This window comes from Acipenser ruthenus, chromosome 1 (assembly GCF_902713425.1).
Source record: "Acipenser ruthenus chromosome 1, fAciRut3.2 maternal haplotype, whole genome shotgun sequence".
Lineage (NCBI taxonomy): Eukaryota > Metazoa > Chordata > Actinopteri > Acipenseriformes > Acipenseridae > Acipenser > Acipenser ruthenus.
Genome location: NC_081189.1, coordinates 33566552 through 33590360, shown reverse-complemented (window position 1 = coordinate 33590360; position 23809 = coordinate 33566552). Strand labels below are relative to the sequence as shown.

At 35.9% G+C, this 23809-nt stretch overlaps 1 protein-coding gene and 1 long non-coding RNA gene across 2 annotated transcripts in view; one reads left to right on the top strand and one right to left on the bottom strand.

The window, feature by feature from the left end:
• Window positions 1-1104: 1104 nt before the first annotated feature.
• LOC117421012 (A disintegrin and metalloproteinase with thrombospondin motifs 12-like) overlaps window positions 1105-23809 on the bottom strand; it is a 142117-nt gene continuing 119412 nt past the window's right edge. Inside the window, exons 20-24 of the mRNA XM_034034852.3 lie at window positions 23052-23204; window positions 21070-21243; window positions 17514-17660; window positions 15683-15836; window positions 1105-5017 (exon numbers count right to left, since the gene is read on the bottom strand). Of these exons, the coding sequence (XP_033890743.3) occupies window positions 4878-5017; window positions 15683-15836; window positions 17514-17660; window positions 21070-21243; window positions 23052-23204 (768 nt within the window). The 3' untranslated portion in view covers window positions 1105-4877. The remainder of the gene's footprint in view (window positions 5018-15682; window positions 15837-17513; window positions 17661-21069; window positions 21244-23051; window positions 23205-23809) is intronic.
• LOC131737113 (uncharacterized) lies at window positions 9074-23165 on the top strand. Its single transcript, XR_009328686.1, has 3 exons — window positions 9074-9116; window positions 21665-21797; window positions 23077-23165. It is a non-coding gene; the product is annotated as an uncharacterized LOC131737113 (long non-coding RNA).

Below are 23809 nucleotides of genomic sequence, written 5' to 3'. Positions count from 1 at the left end.
TCCCTAAAATTGAAATGTAACCATTACCAAAATATAACTATTTAGTTACTCACACTGTCCATGTAATTAGGGTTACCAGATTTGCAGAGTGCAAAAGGACAAAAAAAAAACAAAACCCGAACTTTAGCTCGCATCCAAATTAGCTTGGTCCCTTTGCTCGCAGATAAGTGTGAACAGCAAGCACATTGATACAGTTTTAAACTAAACTAACCAGACCAAATCCGTTTGAAACGGGCCAAGTATGAATGCAGCCTGAGATAATTAGATGCACAGGAGCAAAGGCGCCAGTGGAGCAAGTGATTCATCCGAGTTTATTAAATCTTTTTTAAAAAAAAAAAAAGTATTTTAGAGCAAAGCTATAAAAAGTGGAGCAGTGCAAAATTAGCTCACGAGCAAAACAACTGAAAGTCGGCCTGTTATTGTGCTAGCTGTCAACAGTAATCTCATGCAGGAAACTATCGTGCAATATTTTATACTGAGTACTTCAATCAAACAGATGCAATACAGATATCATAATCTATATTGCTTTACTCTACCCTTGTAAAGTATGATCGAATGGCATTAATAAGATGTTTTGAAGTAGATGTGTTTGGTTGGGTTAATAAAAGTCAGCTTCAGCTATACATGGATACACATACTTTATCAAAGACCATAATATAAAGACTTTCTGTACATAATTAATTGTTTGGCCTAAATATGTATATCCGCGGAGCTTTCCTTGATCGTAATGATTTTAAAGTACCACTACCACTGCTGTAGCAGCTGTATCCCGCCACTTTGGTGCTGTACAGAGCATTGACAATGAAGATCTACAGAGGAAAGAGAATAGAGGATAAAACATTTCCTTCAATCCCTTCTTTAAATACAACCTATATGATCTGTAATTCACTTTAGTCTATCTAACATTGTGTTAGCTGGCTTCTGGTTTTAAAATATGGCTCTGCAGTTTAGTAGTCTTTACTAATATTTCTAGTGTTAATAGCACTGGAGTACTGTGCCACTTCACAGTGTTCAGTTACTTTTTGTCTTATTGTTTTTTCTTTAAGTGTATAAGGTAATTGCATTGAAATACAATTAAAAAAAAGTTTGCTATTGTTTATTCAGTACATCTTGGCTGAAAAAAGAACGCATTATTCATATATATAATGAGGATACAGTTTTTCCTTTATCACAACCCTAAAGCAATGCAAGAATGTACTATTATTATTATTATTTCTTTATTTAGCAGACGCCTTTATCCAAGGCGACTTACAGAGACTAGGGTGTGTGAACTATGCATTAGCTGCAGAGTCACTTACAATTACGTCTCACCCGAAAGACAGAGCACAAGGAGGTTAAGTGACTTGCTCAGGGTCACACAATGAGTAAGTGACTGAGGTGGGATTTGAACTGGGAACTGCCTGGTTACAAGCCCTTTTCTTTAACCACTGGACCACATAGCCTCCCTTTGCCTTGCAGACTTACATTATTAGCCCTGCTGTTATTTTTGTATCAGTTGTTCTAACGCTGCAGGATTTTGCAGCTTAACAGCAATCAATGACTGTGACAACAAATAACTGAAAACTGCACAGCCTAATTGAACTCCTGCAACTTTGACCGAAACTGTTTTATTTGTATTTTTTATTAATCATTACAAAGTGATTTTCATCCAAAATCTCCCTTCAAACATTTTTCAATGAAAAAACAAACAAACATTACATTATTTTAGAATGTAGAATGTCACCCTGTCAGCTTACTGAGGTTATTGATGACTTAAGCTTGAGTTTACATTATTCATAAAACACACTGTGAAAAAACGTATTCAATAAGTTAAAGCTTTGTGATTAGGACCCATTTGTCTTGTATTGCTTTAACTCTGTATCATATTATTACTAACATCTGAAGATTTACTGGTAGACTGTATGCCACAAAACAACAATTTAATAACAGTTCATGCCATTATACCCCAGAGTAAATAAACCAACAAATCATGGGAGGAAACACCTACATGAGTACAAATAGCATAGAGACTTCAACCTGGAATGAAATAATGAATTCAGTACATTGGAATAGCACCTTACTTACACTGTAAACAGAGGAAATATGACAGATTGTTATGCATTTCTATAAGGGCATGCTTAATCATTACACATATCTTGTTAAAGGTAGTTAGAAAATAATAAAAGCAAACATTTATAAAAACACTATATAAAAACATACAGTAATTAATAAAAAAAATGGTGCTGACCTGCAACACCTATTGTATTAAAAAAATGCATTGAGACAGCACCTTGTTGAAGAGCACCATTAAAGGAACATTTTGCCAGGAAAAATACTGTATCAGCAAAACTATTTTCATTGTTGGCAAGGTTATGTTTTGTACAGGCTTCTAAATGTATATTATTAAAAGTATTTTTTTAAATGGCGATGTTTCAGCTAAAGCATTTGTAAACTTGTTTAAAACATGAGGTTGACCTTAAAAGTAAAAAAAAAAAAAAAAAAAAAAGACGATTCGAATGGATTCAAACATTCAAACTAATAATATATAGAAACACACACACACAAACACACATAGGGAAAACTTTATACAACATGGGCAATATCTACTGAATGACAGTCCAATCAAGTGGCCACTAAGTTCACTGGATTTTAAAGCTTTGACAACTTTCTTAATTTAAGAATGTTATCCATTGAATGGGCTATTGTTTTACCCACCCTGTATATCCAGGCATACAAATTTCATTTGAAATGTTTTTTTTCTTCTTTCTTTAACTGCATTTGGATGATTTATAGAATAAGAACCAGTAATAAAACCTAAAGCAAGGACTCTACAAACTAACACAACAGTGTTTAGATGGACAGCAGATTTCACTGCCTAGGTTATAAAGTGTTCCGTGCAACAGTGTCTTTTGCACATTTTGAGTACAAACATACATAGTCATAAAGCTGGAGGCATCTTGCATCTTTGCTGTAAAGCCGATGTGACTATACAGGGTTTGTCATGTATATTTGTAAACTTGTTCCCGCCCATCTGAACCTGTGTGAGCAGGGAGAATCCTGGCAAAGCTGACGGACAGATGAACCAATCAAAATGTTGAATTTTATGAGAGGAATTGGGTGGGAACCAATTAAATGTTTCTGAACAGGTTGAATTCAACCTGCCGATGTTGTGAATTCAAAAGCTATTCTGAAGAGAAGACCCAATGCATAAACGATCTGAAACAAAAATTACTACTCAAAACTGATTTATGTTGGAATATGTTGATAAAAATATCAAAACAATTGCAATTATGTTAAAAAAAGATATTGCAGGAATACGTACAACATAGCAGAAAGTAATGCGTTGTGTTTTAAACCCTACAGCCTGTACAGTAACACTGAAATCTAATCTAATGTAAAGCGCTTCTACTTACTAGATACACACCTCAATGATGAAAAAAGTAAGAATTCACCAGGCACTGTGCTTTTCTCACTGCCTGTACAGAACATGCATACACATCTCCAAATGAAATACACTGTATTCAACAAGATGGATTACGAGAATATGCATGTGTATCTCACAAAGCAATTACTTAATCCTAACATATATAACTCAGCTGTGGTCAAAAAGACTAGTTAGATTTCGCTGTATTGGAGGGAAACTTTTTAAGTAATACAAAGTGCTACATGATTTCTATTTGTTGATTTCAAGCCAGTATTAACAGTTCTGGGATGTAGTCAATTCAATCCAACAGGCCCCATGAAACCCTAAGATCCTTAAGCAGAACCATAATTTATTATGACCATATAATATAACTAATATAAACTATTTATTAAGCAGACTTGTAAGTGTGGAAAAGGCTCAGATGAAAACAAAAGTTTGGGATCTTGGTTGAACTTTTAATAATCCAATAGAATATGAGAATGCCTGATTTTTAGTTTGTATACCCTTGTGGCAATGTGCCCCGCCCCTGTGTGCATATTATGTGTTGTATGTTGCGTGCGTGTGTTAATGTTGGTGTATAGAGATTGGTACACGGGATATAAACGGGTCTGTGTTTCACGTGTATTTAAAAATGTAGATTTGTATTTAGGCACGAGGAGGGCACAAATCACTTCACGTGCTGGTTAAATGTAATATGTAAGCACAGGGTTGCACAGAATTAATTCACGTGCTGGGATTCAAGTGAATAATTAATTAGTAATTGAATCCCAGCACAACAGTATATATAGATGCACGTTTCATTCAGTCAGGGTGGGGTGTTCGGTGAGTGGAGAACGGGAGAGAGAGAAGGAGAAAGTAAAAGAAAGCGTAAAGATAAGTGTTATCACTCACCGTGTTTGTTTGTCTCCGTGCACCGTTTGTTAAGTGTCTGTTCGTTTTGTTTACCTGTTTATTTTGGCCGCAAGTGCCGTTTCCTGTGTTTTTGTGTTTCAAACCGTTTATTTTCTGTGCTGTTTATTAAATGCTGAGCGAAAACATTCGCTCAGCTTCACCAAACCACACATCTCTGTCTGTTTATTTCCTGCTTCTGGTCTGACGCCACCCACTCCGGCCGTCTTTGTGACAACCCTCCATTCACATTGTGTACCGATTAGACAGATGCTTCTATGGGGTCTAAGGCTCTTTACTGACAAACTGTAAAACAAACTGTATATGACCGCAGTTGAAATCTGCCTGCAAACATATGTATACTGTATATTACAGTATATGTGAACATTTTTAATGAAGTGTTGAGGCAGTTAATACAACAAACAAAACAATGAGGCACAATGTAAAATATGTATATTAAACCCAAGTTTGAATATTCTGTGCCAAGAATAACATTTAGGGTTCAAGTCAGTTTGGAAATACAGATAACACGTTCCTCATGATTTCAGTGGAAGTTGCAGTGGGGTTGCAGAGTCACAGAGTCTGCTTATCTGGAATCCAGAGTCTGATATGAACTGAGGCAGGTTAGGCAGCACTGCTTCTGTATCGTTATCAACGAACACCTTCCAAGCAACCTCAGCTTCTCACAGAATCTAGTGGACAGACTGTCTTTGATGCAGGAAGGAGCTGAAAATAGAACATACAAGAGTTAATACCAGCGGCTGCGGCTGTAAATATGGATAGAACATTGCAAGTTAAATGTATCCATTGCATGTTTTGTTAGAGGAGCCATGATGTATTTACAGGAATATAGAACATGAAGGCATCCCCATGTATTATTAGTCAAATAAACAAGTAAATATTGAACATTCAGTAAGTTGCACTGTTACATTACTTGCCCATCAGAAGAAGTATTTTATTTTTGTTACAGCCCTAGAAGCAGGCTAATTTATTATCAACTGCAACAAATTGTATTTATTAAAAAGACATTTAGGTTATCATAACACAGTTTACATCAATGCACACTTTTAACCTAAGTAACATCTGTAATTGTGTAGGCCGTTATGACAGTATACAAAGGGCTCATATAAAACCATGCATTTGTTATAGCACACTTGAGTTGTTAAGCTAATAAGTTACAGAGAGTGTTTATCTTTTCAAGTATAGTTTCAATACACAAAAGTAAATACCTTTTAATACTGACAGAACTGTACTAGACAACTGCTGTTGTGCTTACAGTATTTCATGAATGCCAAACTTCAATAAATCCACCAAAACAGACTCATACAAGTTAAAAGTTTTGTGAAATAAGAAATACATGTATTTTAGAAAATTCTCTTAACAGAACTGACTGTAAGGTTAATTATTGCGATAGAGCACACACACACACACACATACACACATATATATATATTAACCCTTTAATGACTATTATATTTGAACCCTTTAATGACGTTAGGAATTTGATAGATAACAGAAGTCCATATAGATCTAAAAAATACTGCGTTAAATGTGTCATTATTGTACAGGATTTGGCATACTTCTGCATATGTTGTTTGATAAATAACTAATAGTTTAAATGAAAAATAAAATTATGTGACATTATTACTTAAACTCCACAAGGTTTGTAGTCTGTCTTAAACCACATCAGTCTCTTCTTCATCCCATCTTCTGGGAAAAGGAACAAACACTCCTGTATATCATCCTGCATACAGTACCTTACAGTTTTAAGGATCACACATCAGAAATACAATACTTTGTATTGTGATTCGGAACGTCCAACTACAACTGTAACATGTAAGGCTTCCATTTAGACATATGGCTAGTTTAATGGAGAAAGCATTAGCACTAATCTTGGACAATCTTAACTTCTTTGGTCAGTGGCAGTAATTGAACTCACACGAAAGGCAGACAGGGGTGCAAATGCAACCCACATACATAAACACGACTGACAAATTAAAGGAGAAGAACAACACAAAACTAGTTTACATTATTATTTCAACTGTTCTTTATTGAATAAATATTATTTTAAGTGTTCAAATATAAACTACAAAATGAATTATAGTGTACTTGAACCTGTGCTTCAGTCTGTAGTGCACAAAGAGAACTTGCATACATAACAAAGAAAGAAAGAGAAAAAAAGAAAAAAGAATGCCAATCCAAATAGTGCCATTATCAAAGAAGTCATGTAGACGGGGGCACTTTTACTGTAAATCTCTCAGGCAGCAACAGTGGCGGCACAGTAGTGGTAGCCTAGTATATGAAATACGTCTTTTTTAAATTTATGTAATAAAATGATAATTGTTCAATAAAGTATTGCAGGATGTAAAGGGCAGGGTACTGTAAATGATGCAGTAATCAAGTACAGTGCTGAAAAAGTATATATTATACATTCATTCCAAGACATGAAATTGACTACATAGGGCTAAATAAATGAATCTGTACGGCCTAATCAATACTTTTACAAGCAGTACATCTTTTTCTACATGTGTCCCAGCTCCCCTGTAGCTCTCAGCACTCTATCATGCAAGTAAACACAAGCGGCACATGGTAGCCCGTACAGTATATGAAAGACACGCCTTTTTTACTCCCTGAGACGAGAAAAAAAAAAATAGTTTCAATACTATACTGTATCAGGTAGAGAGCAGGATACTGCAAATAATGCTGTTATCAAATACATTGCTGGAAAACCAATGTATTATACACAAATAGATGCACAGTTTCATGAAAATTACTATTGGCTAACCAAAATGCCTATTTAGGGATAAATCAATAATTTTAGAAACGGTACAACATTTCTACATCTCCCTCAACTCTCAACAATCTATTCTGCCAGTAAGCAGGAGCTTTATATTTTTCCTAACCCTTGGAAGATGGAAAGAGATGCAACATTTGACTGTGTGTACTATGAAGAAGGATTATCGAGTCGACAAGGACGTTCTTGGTATCAAAATAAACATAAGCTATTGCATTTTAATCACATGTAACTGTATTCCACGATCTTCAAAGAGTTATGAGACGTTCATTTTAAACATGCTGGGGATGCTTTTTCACCTCTTGTCGCCACCGAAGGGTTAATTGAGGACTGTGGAAGGAGCTGCAAGGTTCGACATTTTTTTTCCTGTGTCCTAACAGAACTGACATTCTCTACAATAAAAAGGGCAACATTGATAAATAAACCTGACACAAATACACCAAGCACACTAAACCATCATAGCTTGAGGCCAGAAAGGATCTTAACTTGAACATGCTTGTTGTGATAAAGCTTTGGGGAGTGTTGTTAATTTAATGAAAGTAAGAGTAGACGTGAAAACACTGGAGAGTCTCTCCCAAGGCTGCATGCTAATGGTTCCTGAGACAATAGGCAAAACAAAACATCACAGTACAAGTAAACCGTAGTATAAATTACTTTTATGTTATGTGGGGTGGTAGAACATGTATTTGAAACTCGTTTTATTTATTAATACTAAAAAAGTATGTTAGTCACATATCCCTGCCATGGCTGTAAATTCAAAATTAGAGCTATCAGTAGGACACAAAATTAATGTGCAGAATAGTATAGAATAGTTTAATAAAAATTGAATAAGTGGCATTGTATCTAGATTTCCTTCGGTTAGCATGGTAAAGTATATTAAAATGACTGATTTCATCCCCTGTTGGGAATAAAGCAATTACTCAATCTTGCATATACTGTACTGCTGTAATTGACCTATTTTTGAATAAGCACAAATGTTTCTCTTTGAGTGGAAAAGAAGGCTTCTAGAAAATAAACAGATAGATTTAGTGTGTTTGTTACGTGCGCGCAAAACGCTCAAAGGTACAAATCTGGTGCTATGGCGATAGATTCTAGCGTCAGGGTACCTCATATAGTGGCAGTAACATTAACTCTGGTGCCAGTAATGTTTAATTTTTTTTAAATTGTTTTTCTGTTCCTTAACAACCATAGATGGTTTCTCATTGCGTCTGGACTACTCACGTGACCGGTCCACACTAATCCACACACACAGGAGAGAAGGTTTGTGACGTTTCGTGTGGGAAAGTGGTAGCAAACATGTCACAGTGCACTTTTACACAGTTATCAATTACATTTTTGTTCAGCAAGACTCAACAGGTAACAATACATTGTAAAATAATGTTTCGTGTTTGCAAGCCTCTTCATTTTACAATAAGCTTTGCTAGTTTATAAACACATTTTGTTGATTAAATAATACTCATGCTTTGGTTAGATGCATATAAATCACAGATTTATGTTAAAACCAAATCAGTTATTGCACCTAATGTAAATCTAATCCGTTAATACAATTCAATGTAGCTAAATTCACAAGCTATTTTCATTAATATGTCGAACATTTGGGCTCCTCAGGTCTGCCGTCTTAGGTTTCTTAATAGATTATATAACTATACAGCATGATTGTTTAAAGGCTATGGCAGTAATAAATATCTACAATTTTGGCTAGAACATAAGGCGACATGAAAACCACATTGACTAGAGACATACATGTATTCTCTCTCTCTCTCTCTCTCTCTATTAAACACACACATACATACATATGTACTGTAACAGAGCAGGGGTGGGGGTAAAATCCTCCCTGCCAAACACACGTGCAAATGTGTGTATGATTAATTTGTTAATTGTTTTATTGTTTTGGCAGCAGGTCTCATTATTGTAAATTAGAGCCAGCTGCCTATACCTGTTTCTCTGGAGCATATAAACCCCAGAGTTAGTTCATTCAGGGCTGCTGTGGTGTGGGGAGTCTGACTGTGTGTCATTAATCTTACAAAAAAGGTAAGTGTAAACCTATTTTGTTATAGTGCGGTTTGAGACTGTTTTGTTTTTAAGTCAGATAAACGGCTTAGCCATCCTGCGAGCTAGTCAGGGATGCATCATTGTTCAGTTAGTACTCCAAGTGGGAGTTGGAACAAAAGGAGCAGGAGCCAACAGAGCTGGAGCTGCTGTATAATAACTAACAACTACAAACACAAATGACACTTCAAACATATTTATTTATAGCCTATAATCATACATACTAAAAAACATACGAAAGTAGATGTCAACATAAGAAAATAAATTCCAATATAGATAGATGGCTTACCCCCGCCCATCCCATTCAAAAAATAAATGAAAACTTTTTTTTTTTTAATTTATCTGTGCCGTCCAATTTTTACCCACACGCCAGATCATTGTAAATCAGCATTGTATATGTGAAGTTATCTAAATGTACATTCTGCATGGCAAAATGCACAATGTTAAATGAGTTTACAAACTAGATATTCCCATTATTTATTTCATTTCCATTTGGCTGCTGCTCGCAGGTGAGAGAGCTGTCTCGCTGTGTGTTAGTAGTTACCACAAATTATGCTTCCATTCATTTTTCTTCATCTTGTTAACCTGCATTTTGATTAACGAGTTCACCTTATTTAGTCCTTGAGACAGGAAGTGATGTATGTGACCTGTGATAATTAAGCTTTTTAACAAGAAATGCGTTCATTAATGACCTCATCGACTCAATTTCAAAGCATTAACAGATTAATTTAATTAACACATTTAGTTTGAAAATCACTTGCTACTAAAGCTCTCGTTACTATACCACGAGTTTGATACAATAACACTGTTTTTTGGAAAATCCTGCCCAGTGTCAAGTTAAGTGTCAGAGAGGGATTTTTATTTATTTATTTATTTATTTAATTATTTATTTCTGCTTGGTTATTCTCGCGGACGACCTGTCAGAATCCCCTTATAGGCGGGCATTACAGTATTTTCCATTAGGCCTACTGGGGCATGATCATTTTAGAAAAAGTTAATATGTGATATGTTTGAAGTAGACTGGAATTCTGAGTGTTTTAAAGTTATGAATTATATAAAATGAGAGTCTAACAAACAAACCGAAACAAGTATTCATTAACATTTTTATATTATTTACTGTATCTTAATGTTAGCATATATAGGTGCATATGCTTACATGATGCACCTATATACTAACTTTAAGATGTGGTTGCTGCTGTAGCATTCATTTGATGTTCTGGACCTCACACTTAGTCATCACCGCCTAGAGCTCCGCACAGCCTAAGGCCGGCCCTGGATAAATATTAATGTCATGGAAATATTAGAAACATGTTCAAATTAGATTTTAGAGTAAATGTGAAGTATCATGTTGTAGAATTAGACTTTTTAATGGAAGACTCAACCTTGCCCCTATATGATTACTTTAGTGATTACAGCCCACTATCTAGTGCCACAGCATCAGTGAATTTTAATTCTTCAATCTCATTTATTAAACATGGTTTGGGATGTTAACAGTTCAATATAAAATGTATCATTCGTAGTGCTAAAACAGTGTTGGCCACCCATACACAAAACTGATCTTGTTAGCGCTGCATATTAATGGCAGTGAGGGGTTACAATTGCAGTTACAATGGCTCTACAATATTACCAAGTGATTATCTGTGCAAGCTTACAGTATACATACTGTCTTGTTTTCTAATATGGATGTTTCTTTGACATCTTATGCCTATAATTTGTGTAAAATGTGATTGATTTGAAAATGTCTACAATATATGCCTGGTGGAGGAACAAAAAATACCCGATTCAGATTGTTAAAACAGTGTTCTCCTAAAACTGCTAACCCCTGGCTATTAACAGGTCTATGACCAAGCTCATATTGTCATCATTTCCTATGTTTGTGAAACTCCTATCTAGTTTTGTATTGTATTATTCTAACATAAGCATTAACCTTAACTTAATAAATATGAATATTTACCAGTGGAAGAACACACACACACACACACACATGCATGCATGCATGTGTGTATTGACTTTCTGTGTTTCCTACACTAAAAGTTCTCTTAATTATAGTCTGGTTAATATAATGCATGAAGAGAAAGGATAGTGTTAGTGTTTGTACAATTTGAAACACTACCTTGATACTACTATGGAACACAGCTAGTATGAGAATCCAGCTTCTCAAGAATTACTTTCTGGTCAATGCATAAAACCTAAAACCTGGAATAATACTAGCTGACACAACCGGCTTTCCGGGATGCTTGCAGCATGTCAGTGTGATCTGGCAACAGATTCAGTCTGCAAAAAAGAAGGCCCTCCATGTAACATTCCTGGATTTAGCTCATGCATATGGATCACTGCCACATAAACTCCTCTGGGCTGCATTTGAGTTCTTCAGCGTACCCAGTACTATAACAAGGTTAGAAAAAGCCTACTTGCAGTTTTGTTTTTCAACTCCAGAGTTTACCACTACTTGGCAGTTTTTCAAAGTTAGAGTCATGGCAGATTGTAAGGGAGTGTGTGAGGGAGGTAGCACTCGTAGTGAGAACTGGGAGAAAGTGGGCAGCAAAGGACGCGGTGGCAGATGCAAAGGCCACCCTATATATCAGTGATATTATGGGGCAAGTACAAACAGGTCCACATATGATGTACTTCCATCACTGCAGAACTTGTATGTGTGGGTAGAAGATAACCCTGCATGTCCTTTGTGTTGATTACCGGCTACCATGAAGCACATTCTTACAGGATGTAAGGTGGCTCTGAGTCAGGGTCATTTGACTTGGCTTCATGACCAGGTGCTGCGATGCTTGGCATTAGCACTGGAAGAACGGCATGATAAGATCAACAGCTCGGTGCCAATATCAGCAATATCTCACACAGAGAACAACATTCCTCTGTCCAGGAGAGCAACCAACAGGAAAGATTATTAGAGCGAAGATTCACCTGGAACAACTAGAGGCTGCTAGAGATTGGAGAATGAAGGCAGATGTTGGTCAGTGCCTTATTTTCCCACCAGATATTGCTACAACTACCCTTTGACCTGACGTCCTGTGGTCAGTCTCTTTGTCAACGAGATATGATGCTAAATCAACATATAGATAAGGGCGGTGATTTTACAATCTAGAAGTCAGATATTAATGATTTTATTTTAAAATGCATTAAAATGCAATCTTTGCAAACTTTCTGAAATGGATGTACTTGTTTCAGAGGGAGTTCTGACTGAATAAACTTCTCTTTCACATAGACTGGCAGATCTAAAAGGTGAAGGATTATACATAGTTTTCCGCGTCTTTGGTTTTTATCTTTAAAAAATATATAAAGAGTTTATTTTACATATATTAAAATAGGGATAAAATCGGTATAAAAATGTTTTTAATTGAAACATCAGTAAAAATCGGGGGGGGGGGCAAAAAATCTCAGTATACACACTTTATATGTGGAATATGATGCGTAGCAGTTCTGGTTTCTGATTAATAATGTCCCTGGCATGTATGATGAGCAGAATCTGTGCAAGTCGAAGCCACATTTTCCCAAGTTAGCTGGTACTTTGCGAACGTTTGGGCAATCGCTGTGCTGACGGAAATAGTATCTACAGAAAGTATGAACATGACATCAGCGCAAAACAAGATAGGTTTATTTGCCTTGAAATCATAAAAAGAAAAGAAGATTGACTTAACTGGGAGACGCGTCAAAAATCACACTGGACATTTGCATCAATGCATTCCATATAAGTTTACCAACTAAAGCATCACCATTTTCTGTCAAATATTTCAGTTTTAAGATTGTCGGCGTTAGGCTGTGTTTTAGCTGATGGATACACAGTACTGTTGCATGAAGTCACTAATACATACCTCTCTGCAATAAACAATGGCTGTCCAGCAAAGCACAGTGCTCTGACAAACTCATTAACAGTCACTCTGCGCTCTTTTTATTAAAGCACGTCTAAATGCTGCATAAATGGATTGTTTTTCTCTCAGTTCACTTTATTGTTTTAGTTTAATGTGTCTCTTATTTTTCAGCATGTTCTTTTATTGTCAGTTTGAACATGTACCTCAATGCAGCAGCATTTGCAGTGCTACGCGTCTTCTGTGTCATCCGACCCACTTTTGTTATTTTTGCTTTGAAACATTACTTTTCTTTTGAATATTCATAAACTGATTTATGTTCTCCCCATTCCTCACACACAAAATATTATATTTTTGTGCAATATTTCAATTTAGTTTTTGATCCAAGCTAGTAGTTACTATGCCCAGCAACTGCCACAATAATCTTTGATTGGCCAACATAATCAGGTGATAATGTGTTTGTGAAGTGTTTGTGAAGTGACAGAGAACCAAGTTTGTTGACCCTCTGACATCTAAATGTCTGCTGTATCCTAGGATACAGCTGCTTATTACAATGCCTGAGTCAAAATAAAACGGCATTTTAATCAAAATATTGTATTTCCTGGAAAATAGTACCGGGAATAATAGACAAAAATCGGGTATAAATCGGTAAAAACCGACATCCAGTTTAAAAAAAATAAAAATCCTGTAATTTTTCAGTAAAATTCAGAACAAACTGCAAACGCGGAACACTAATTATACAGAATAGCCAGACAAAGACTTCTCAGGTAATTTAAAATCAGACTGAAAGGGGACAAGAAAGGGTTGCAATCAACATCCTGGCCAGTAGGCTATTTTATAGAAATATGTGATAAAAATCTAATCTAACAAGTTGTTTTTCAGAATATTTCTGTTTTTTAAAGAAGTGGTTTTCTTAAACAATTCAGATAAAAAAATGATAATTTGCTATAAATCTCTAGTAATAAAGCAATAAAGGGTAATACTACTTGATCTTCTTAAAATATCATGTTCCAATATAACAGATGTGAAACACTACAATATGAAAACCTACAAAGTAAGAAAACATTCCATCCAGCATGCATTCACAATGAACCAAGTGCTCATAATCTCTCGAGGACAAATAATACATGTATTCCACATATACATTGCAGTTGCATTAAATATTTTTGTTTGAACTGATGACATTTTTTTTTCCAATGTAGTGATATGATGGGACTCCTATCTTTGAAATCAAATTTAAATATCTTCATACTTTCTAACTTGGTAATTCATCTTCTCTGACAGCTTCAATTTGATAGCTGCTTCACATGCACAGTCAGTAGGGACGGCTCAATGCTTTCTGTTTCTACGGATACACTTTGTTTTCATTTCATGTTTGGTGCTCTTCAGGTTCACAAGGTGGAATGATTGATAGCTCAAGCAAGCAGATTCAGGACATTGCTAAAGCCTGATGTAATGGTAACGTGTCTGTATTCTAATTTTGGCAAACAGTCACTTCCATTTGTATTCTGCTGGTTGACAATTGATTTCAACTGTGTTTTTAAACACTTGAACCTCTTTGCTATTAATCAGGTGGCAAACACTTAACACATTGCTAATAATCTTGTGTAATAAGCACATGCAAATAGATTTAATATGACACTTGGGGACCAGTGTAAGACCCATAGAAGTAATAAGGTTAAGACTTACTGAATCACATCATTTAAAATGACATATGAATAAATAACATGATTATACCTCATAAAATTATTGCAGTAATCTGATTCTGGATCAGCGACACAAAGTCCCTTCCTATCTGCTCAAATGATCTGTGTATGCTCATTTGTTAAACATTTGTTCAAAAGGTCCACATCAACACTGATGGCTGCTTTGCTATTTTTGTTTCTTAAATCAAGCTCATAATAATTACATTTCACATGCACATGCCATATTGGTTAACTTGATTGCTTCATTTTAAGCTGCTTGTGCAGTCTAATCTGTTTCAATATAAATAATGGCTATTTACAAAAGTACGTATTACACCTTCAGAAGTAGTCTCACGCTCACAACTTGGATAATTTTCAGGCTTATGATTTATAACTGTCATTTTTACTAATTTATTATGGTGATGAAAAACTTTGTATTTAGTGACACAGTTAAACCTGTAAACTTCACATAACTGAACAGAGCCTTTCATAACATCACAGGATGTAGTTTTTCTTGCTTAAATGAGTTTGACAGTGAATCATTACAATGCCAATTTACTGTATGTCACCAACACATGCTTTCTATGTTTAATAATATTTATGTGATTTAAATATATAAATAAGCTTAATATTTTTTTTTTTTTTTTTAATTCCACTGCGGGTCTCTGCATTTTGTGCTCCGTATGAAGAGGACCAGACTAATCCTGATTGTTCAAACTGGGGCATTGACTTGTCAGAATCCAGTATATTATCCTTAGGCCAGAACTTTGTTATAGCATGTACAGCTATAGCCAGAAGTTTCGCATCACCTTATATAATAAACTAAATTTGCTTCATAAAGTTGAATGAAACCTTGTGAATTCATGTTACGTTAACATATTGAATTACATACCGCTTTGTAATTTTACTCAAAATACATACTCATATATATATATATATATATATATATATATATATATATATATATATATATATTTTCTAATAGGAAATCATTAAGACTAAAATATGTAAATATCTTGAGAGGAAACTGAACTATGCTTACCTTTATTATTTTTGCATTTATGCTGGTTACAGTTCTGGAGAGCTGCAGGTCTTGTCTTTGCTTCACAAAAGCGGCTGTCTTCTACTGTCTTGGATTCCTCATTTACACATCTCACAATCCTGTGCTTCACACCTCCACCACAGGGGACTGTACACTGACCAAAAACAGCCAAACAACTAGGTCAGTAACATGCACCCCTCACCATGGCTATAAATACAACATTAAATCTGCCTCCAACAAATAGGTGAACACAGTATGTACAATAGGTACAGTGTAAAAATGCACAGTGAGTGTGATGTAAACACATACAGAGAAGAGGCATGGCACCTCTTTATAGATCCCTTCTCTACCTTTCTGTTTATCTATTCACAGCCCTTGATAAGCCTAACCCAGGCTAACACCTGCTTGTAAAATAATTTCCATGAGACTCGCTATTTCACTCCAGACTGTACCCGTAGAAACACTATGAAACCTATAGAAAATTACATTAGGTTAATTCAGCCAACAGATACATATAGCCTTAATGGAATTGGTCTTCAAAAAAAAAAAAAAGACATGATAAATCGTGGCTGCCATGAACATCCATTCATTGTATAGGTCTCAAATATGTAGTTATATTTGAAACACATGCTACAGCAAACATACATTTTCATTTTAAAACATCGGGTACTACACTAGGTTAAATAAATCTGTTTGCAAGTCATGCTTTTGACAGTCTTGCACTTCCTGGGTCATTTCACCTGCAGAGTGTTATTATCTCCACCTCTTTAATTGGCTTTTTTCCTGGTCAGTAACCAACCAGCTGCTTCCCCTGTTGACTGAAATGTTTTCAGCCAATGACATGCTTTAACCCAGAAGACATTGCTGTGCTTAAATAATGAACAGGCAAGTAAAGCAGTAACAGGCTTCCTGGAAGACAAGGCAAGCGAATTGGAATCTGTCTTTAACCTAGTGTGCAGTACTAGATGTTTCAGAACTGTGTATATATAGCGAATGGAAGTGAAAAATTGATTTAAATAATTATTTTGTTAGTTACAATTACTTTAACCTTTAAGGATATTGCAAAGCACTTGGCAAATCAATGCTTCATTGTGGAATATTTAACCCCAGGGTACTGGCAACATCAACACACTGTCTCAGTTATTATAAAGCTGGTAAGTGTAACTATTCCACACTTTAGCTATTGTGTTCCTATCAAAACGATGTACAGGTAGTGGACAAAAAAATGGAAACACCAATGTAAAGTCACTTAATAGGGCGTTGGGCACCCATGGTATCCCGCTCTGTGGAGTTCTCGGCAGACCGTTTTTGATGAAACTGGCTGCTCGCTCCCCAGGTTGAAATTTGCAGTCAATTGCTCTACAGTTGCTCACCTGTTTTGTCTTGCACTTCGAATTAATGCACGGGTATCACGATCCTGGAGTATGCGCTTCCGCCCACTGTTGCCCTTTGGTGATGATGTCTTTCCCTCGGAGTTCCATGCTGATATCACCTTAGACACCGTTGCTCGTGAAACATCAGCAAGTTGAGCTGTCTTGGTCACTGAAGCTCCTGCCAAACGCGCCCCAACAATCACCCCTCTTTCAAAGTCACTGAGGTCTCCTCTTGCAGCCATGCTAGCCATAAATATAGGCAACCAGGCCTGTCCAGCATTTTTATACATAACCTTAAGCATGCTGGGATGTTATTTGCTCAATTAGTGCATGAGCCACACCTGTGTGGAATCCCTTGCTTTCAATATACTTGGTGTCCCTCATTTACCCAGGTGTTTCCATTTTTTTGTCCACTACCTGTACATGTTGTTTCCCTCTTAACCTTAGAGAATACTTACCTCTTCCCAAGCATCCGTGACCCACTGGGTACAGGGTTGAATATTGCAGGGTTCAGTACTGTTAGGCCTTTCTTTCATGTTGCAACGATTGTATTTCGGGCAATAGACAAGTCGCTCCCAATGGCCAGACCCACAACTCTTTGAACACTAAAAAAAAAAAAAAAATAATTATACTTTTAACTATAAGAAAATGTTGGGCTGAGCAGAGGTTACCTGACCAAGGCTGGAAATACTGATCCTAACCTTAATTTTTTTTTTTAACTTTTTTGTGCAGGGTTTTGATTACAGTGGTGCTCTTTTAAAGTGCTAAAACACAAACAGAGCTTGTCAAGTGACTACTGAGTGGTGAGTTTTAATCTTAACCAGGTCAACTAGAGCCTGTTTTAACACAATTGGCAAATTTCTAATAGAACTATGTTAACTATATCTGCTGTATGGCATGGAAGCTCCCATGTTGACTAACACCATCACTTAATCAGTTTTACAAAATGCAACTCTTTTTTAAAATCAACAAATCTATCAATAACCATTTAAAATGAGGTGCTCTTCCCACTTCACTGTTTGCTTGAGAGTCTATAATCAAGCTCTTATATCAACAGTTCAATTATCGCATTTTGACACTCCCATTGGTAAACCATTATCGTTAAAATAAGATTGCAATTAGAATATACATTATAAACGGCACCCATCTGCTAATAAGACAGTATGAATTGTTTTCAATTAGTGTTTTTCTTCTTTTTAATGGCTTTCAATAATAATGAACTAACATTAGCAACTTAATTTAAAGTAGATCAATAGTTCTGCACTTCAAAAAAATGTTAAGTGTTTTTTAAGTGTTGTATATGAGGAGGTAAACATTCAAACCAACGACGAACCTGCAGTTAAAAACAAATCTGTGCAATTATACACCATTACCATTACTACAGAGAAATAATGTAATACATTGAACAGTTTTTTTTTTTTACTTTAATAAATAGAGATACTTTTGCTTTTCTTTGCTTTCTTCTGCGATAGTTCATGATTGCAGTCGTGATTGAATCAGCCTAGACTCCATTTCATACAGTTCAGAAATCAAATTGGTTTGATTGCTTCGAAAGGTTTTTTTATAATTATGGATTGAGAATACTGCCAAAAATCGAAATCCTATAAAAGTACTCTATGTAAAAAAAAAAAAAAAAAAAAAAAATGTAATCCAAAATGTTCAGAAGATAAACAAAATGTAGTGCACCTGGAATTCCAACTATATAATAAAGAACGCATTAAAATGTCCCCCATGTAGTCGGGACATGTATTTGATTATAATTTAACAAACCTGCTCCCACCTGTGTACCACTAACATTATGTTATACCATAGCATAGGTTATAGAAGGTTGTCCCTATTATCAGTGCTGGGCTGCTGAGAAAAATGTAAGTGTGACTCAAAACCCTACACAAATCACATAACCTTAGTGTTGGTTTTGTCAAAAAAAAGCCACATTAAAAGCCACATTTTTTTTTTACTAGGATGCTAGAAATGATAGGGCAGTGTAGAGAGAGTTATCCATTAGACAGGGCAAAGTACCTGGGTGAGGTAATTGCCTTAAAATAAGCTGTAGGCAGCATATATGGAGACAACTATATATACGTAGAGGGCCCAGTTATTTAACACCCTATTGACTCTTTTACACTGAGGAACTCGGGAGGGGATGTCAGCTAGCTACCGGACTCTGCAGGACAAAGGCCAGTAGGATTCACTGTAGCCGAACACAGTCCCTGCTGGTTTTACCTCCCTAACCCGTGGAATCTCCAGTGTGTACCGGTGACTTTGCACAGGCAGGACATGAATCTGCACTCCCTGACTGTAGGTCTTCTCTTGCAGACCACACAGCCATGCCTTTATCAGATGGTGACCCCATGCAACCACTTTTCAAAGTAGTACAAAACTGGCAGCATAATTCAGCGCAGCATCACACATTTTAATTAATACAGGAAAATGACAACGGACTTACAAGAAAGAACATTATGCGAATGAGGGGTATTCCAATGTTTTCTAAAACCTTGGTTATTATTATCACTTTGTTGTGACCCTGAACTTTTTTCTCCTGCACAGAATATATTATCAATAACAAAAGTCCAAGCAAAGTTTGATCAAACTTTATGGAAACAGAAGCCAGCCATTGTTCATAAGTGTGGCAAAGAGTCATATAAACCAGGTTTCCTTACTCACTCGATGTACTGTATAGGTAACATATACGTAAAAAAAAAAAAAAATCTAATATGACAAAAGTGGAGGGAGGGATGTCTGATAATGATACAATTAGACAGTAACACAAACAACATGTACCATTCATGGAATATTAAATTGTCTTTTAACAAATGTACATGCAACATTAAGTAAGGGATCAGTTCTTTAGTCTAATAATAAAAGACACTCTCAAACATGTGCTGGATATCTAATAACAGTAAATTGGGATTAAATGAATATCAACAGCTGGAGAATCATGATGCTGACATTTTCTTGTCCCAGCACTAGTGAACCATATACATAATTAAATTAGCTATACTCATTATAATGCATTAGGTGACTTTATAATTGGCAGCAGGGTGACTAAATAGAAGCAGTGGATCATTATTTGTCTACAGAACCTAGGGCCAACAATTAGAACATTCCAGAAAGACATCACATTTTTTTAATGAGTTCTAGTGGCAAAGGCAGAGGTACTCACACATCACAAGAGAAGCATGAGTGATTCATGTATCATCATCATTTTATTTTCTAGTTTTAGACGGCACGCATTAATTTCAGTGCCCCCCCACACACAAAGTCAACGCAAGAATAAAAATAAAGAGCAACTTTTAATTGCACAGTTAATGAGGGAGAGCATTTTTATAATTAACAAAATAATGTCTCTTTACCAACAACTGTTTTTAATTCAATCACTTGGTTTCATTTTTCTTTTTCTATATTTTGTTTATAGCTGTGTTTTAATATCTGTATCTGACTGTTCAGAAACAATGATAATGCTTAAGTTACACACACCCTAAAAATACAGCCCATAAAGGATTTCTGGGGCCTGCTTAACACAAAGGTTTTCTCTTCAGGTATTGCAAAATATCCCTGGAGCTATTTAAAAAGTCACAGGACCTCAATGTGGTTGCCATGTTAGGTCAAAGGTCAATGTCATTGTTACAAAACACATTGGTTTATATAACTGTGACGATGGGGTTTTTGCACCAAATTGTTTCAGAGATGGGCTGTGAAACTGCCAGCAGCAGTAAAAGGCACAAAGAACATTTTTTTCTTGTACTATACTCATGATCGATTGACTGGGAGAATCACAGAATATAGCTGCTGTGTACTGAGTTTGAAGGCAATCTTTTTTCAGTTTTAAATCAAGATTAAAAACCTATTTGTTTGAAGTTGCTTTATAAATCCCTATTGTATTGTATACCCCAAGATGGCAGTCATCTTGGGTCAAAGGTCAAAGTTTCCATAATGAAAATATGAAGTGTGTGAAGTGGTTTATGAGATACCAGCCGATCTAGAAGCAGTGGCAGCAGATTTGCAAATTCTAACCTCACTCCATGGTGTCTGGTGCCATTCCAAACAGGATTCCCGATTGCAAGCCAGGGTAGTAGGAGGCTTATATCCAAGAGGCTGACAGTGGAAAGGTCGGAGCTGTCGTGTTGTCTGAGCATCTATGCATTGCACATCTCGTGATTTTGTGCCACCTTGGCAGTTTTCAGAGCACTGCGGAAACAATGAACATTTTGTGTATTAGAGCACCTTAAGTATAGAGCACATTTCTAGGAAAGATGTAGAAAATACAAACCCACAAAACTAGGGAAATTCAGTTTAAGTTTTTACACTAGAGACATGTCCTAACTACTCATTGCAGCAGACAGGCAGTGTGGAGTCTCCCCCGGTGCCCACATGTGTAATAGTTGGTCTGCCTCCACTATTGAAGCTAATAAAATAAATAAAACCGAATAGCAAAATATAGCTGATTTAACTTATTATATGAGCACAGTACTGTGAACATTTTTTTCAGTTTCACACTCTTGTATGTCTTTGACAAAGTAAATATAGTTCTTGATTCACATGCAGCCGTGATACATCTGTACTGTAATTCATTTTGGAATAAAGCCATGTTTTCCCTCGATTCCATCAGGGAAGCTGAGTGCTACACTTGCTGTTTTCTAAGACTACCATACCAAGCGGTGCTAATCAGACTCACAACAGTGAAAGAGAACAGTTACTTCCAGAAATATCTGCCTGTCTGACAAAGTGCAAGGAGAACACTGGTAAGCCATGCTTTTAAATAATACACCTCAATCTTTCTTATCAGGTGCTTTACACATTTTTATTTTACAAAGTGTAGTTAATTGCATTCAGGGTGTCTTGATATAGAGATCTCAAAACACTGACATCTTGCTGTTCCAAATCTGCAAACATACCATGTATTTTCAGAGTACTGTGCTCACACACATGTTGCTACTGTATTTGGTTTTATAATTTTATTGTACACTCAACAATAGGGGACACAGACCAACAACTACACACACGGGTACCTAGGGAGACTCCACACTTCTGCTACCCTGCCTCTATAATAGTTATGTAAAAAAAAAAAAAAAAAAGAAAATCAAGGAAAAACTACAGGCATTTTGGGATTTTGATTTTAAAAGAAAACTAAAATGGCAAAACTTAAAAAAAGGAGTACCAATAATATATCTGCTGTATTATTGAATTGTGGTTTGTCACACTTGAACAAAAATTATTGTATTTCTTGCTCTTATTGTATTACTTGTATTGTAACACTTGAAATGTATTTGCTTGCGATTGTAAGTCGCCCTGGATAAGGGCGTCTGCTTAGAAATAAATAAATAATAATAATAATAATAATAATAATATAGATTTGAAATTATACAGATTTGCAATATAGATTTGATTATTATTATTATTATTATTTTTCACCCAGTCAGGCCCCAGTTTGGGCCCCAAGGCTTCAAAAAGAAATATAACAATGATCACTACCCATGATAGTACCAGTCACAGCTCTGAAGAAGAAAAATACCTCACATATACACTCACTAAACCAACAGGTAACAAACCAGCAGCTGTTAGGTCACTGTTACATTTTGCCAAAGGAAATAACATAGAAAATACAAAGCCAGCATCATTCTGTCATTGAATTTGATCAAGATAAAATCTATGAGATATGGTAAAAAATAAACATAATACCCACTCTTAAGTGGTGTGTGTGTGTGGTCACCAGTTTGTGCCCATTCTCTTCCCAACAATGAAAGCCTACAATGTGCTCAGAGCTCTCAACACTCCCAGTACTTACACTAAAATACACATACAGATGTTATTATGTCCTGGCTAAGCAGGAGTAAAAGACTTATGGAAAAACAACAGATTCGGCACTCCAGGAAGTGCCACCCTGGCACCCTGTAGTGGACTTGCACCCTATCAATATTGCTAAGGCAGGTGTTTTTCTTTTGGTCAGCACCGAAATGCAACATGAAAATGATGTTAAAATGGGCCAGAATACTTACCTTACTCCAATTTCCACTTTTCCAGGTTGTGCATGGGCGGAGATGACACCTTCTGGCAGGGTCCGGTCTTTTGATGTTTTCACAGTGGGAGTCCTCATTACTGCTGCACTTGACTGTTCTCCAAACTGCTCCAAGTCCACAAGTTGTAGAGCACTGTCAGAAGAACAAGACCCTTTGATCAAAGTTTAATTTCCATCGACATACGGTTGTTGATATTGTATAAAACAACTTCATTTACAATGCTATTTCAACCGAGAAATAGGAGTTTTTGTGAACACTGCCGATGTTGTAGACCTGCTGTAACTGGTGCCATTATCTGTGCTTACCAGATAAGTTTTACCCTCCATACTATTACTATAAGCAAATTGTTATGGTGGAGGGAGCTTAGGTCATCAAATAATTATATTTAATACAAAACTAAATTTGTCTTTTGGGCCACTACATCTTTAACAACGGGGACATCATTAGAAAAGGATCAAGTCTCAAGAGCCCTAGACTGATTGAAAGGGATAAGTAGATCAGAACTGAAGTAAATTCATAGAAGAAAAACTATTTATATCAAATTTGAATATTATTGTCTACAAATTGACATGGTGTTAAAAGTAAGTAAAAGGAAAACAACATGCATTTCCAATTGTGGTAAAAAAAAAAAAAAATTGAACGAATTATAGAACACCACGCTGTACAATTGCTTTTAGAAATCCATGATCAATTACTTTGCTGGAAAAAGGTCATTTTTTTGAGCAGTACAATAAAAT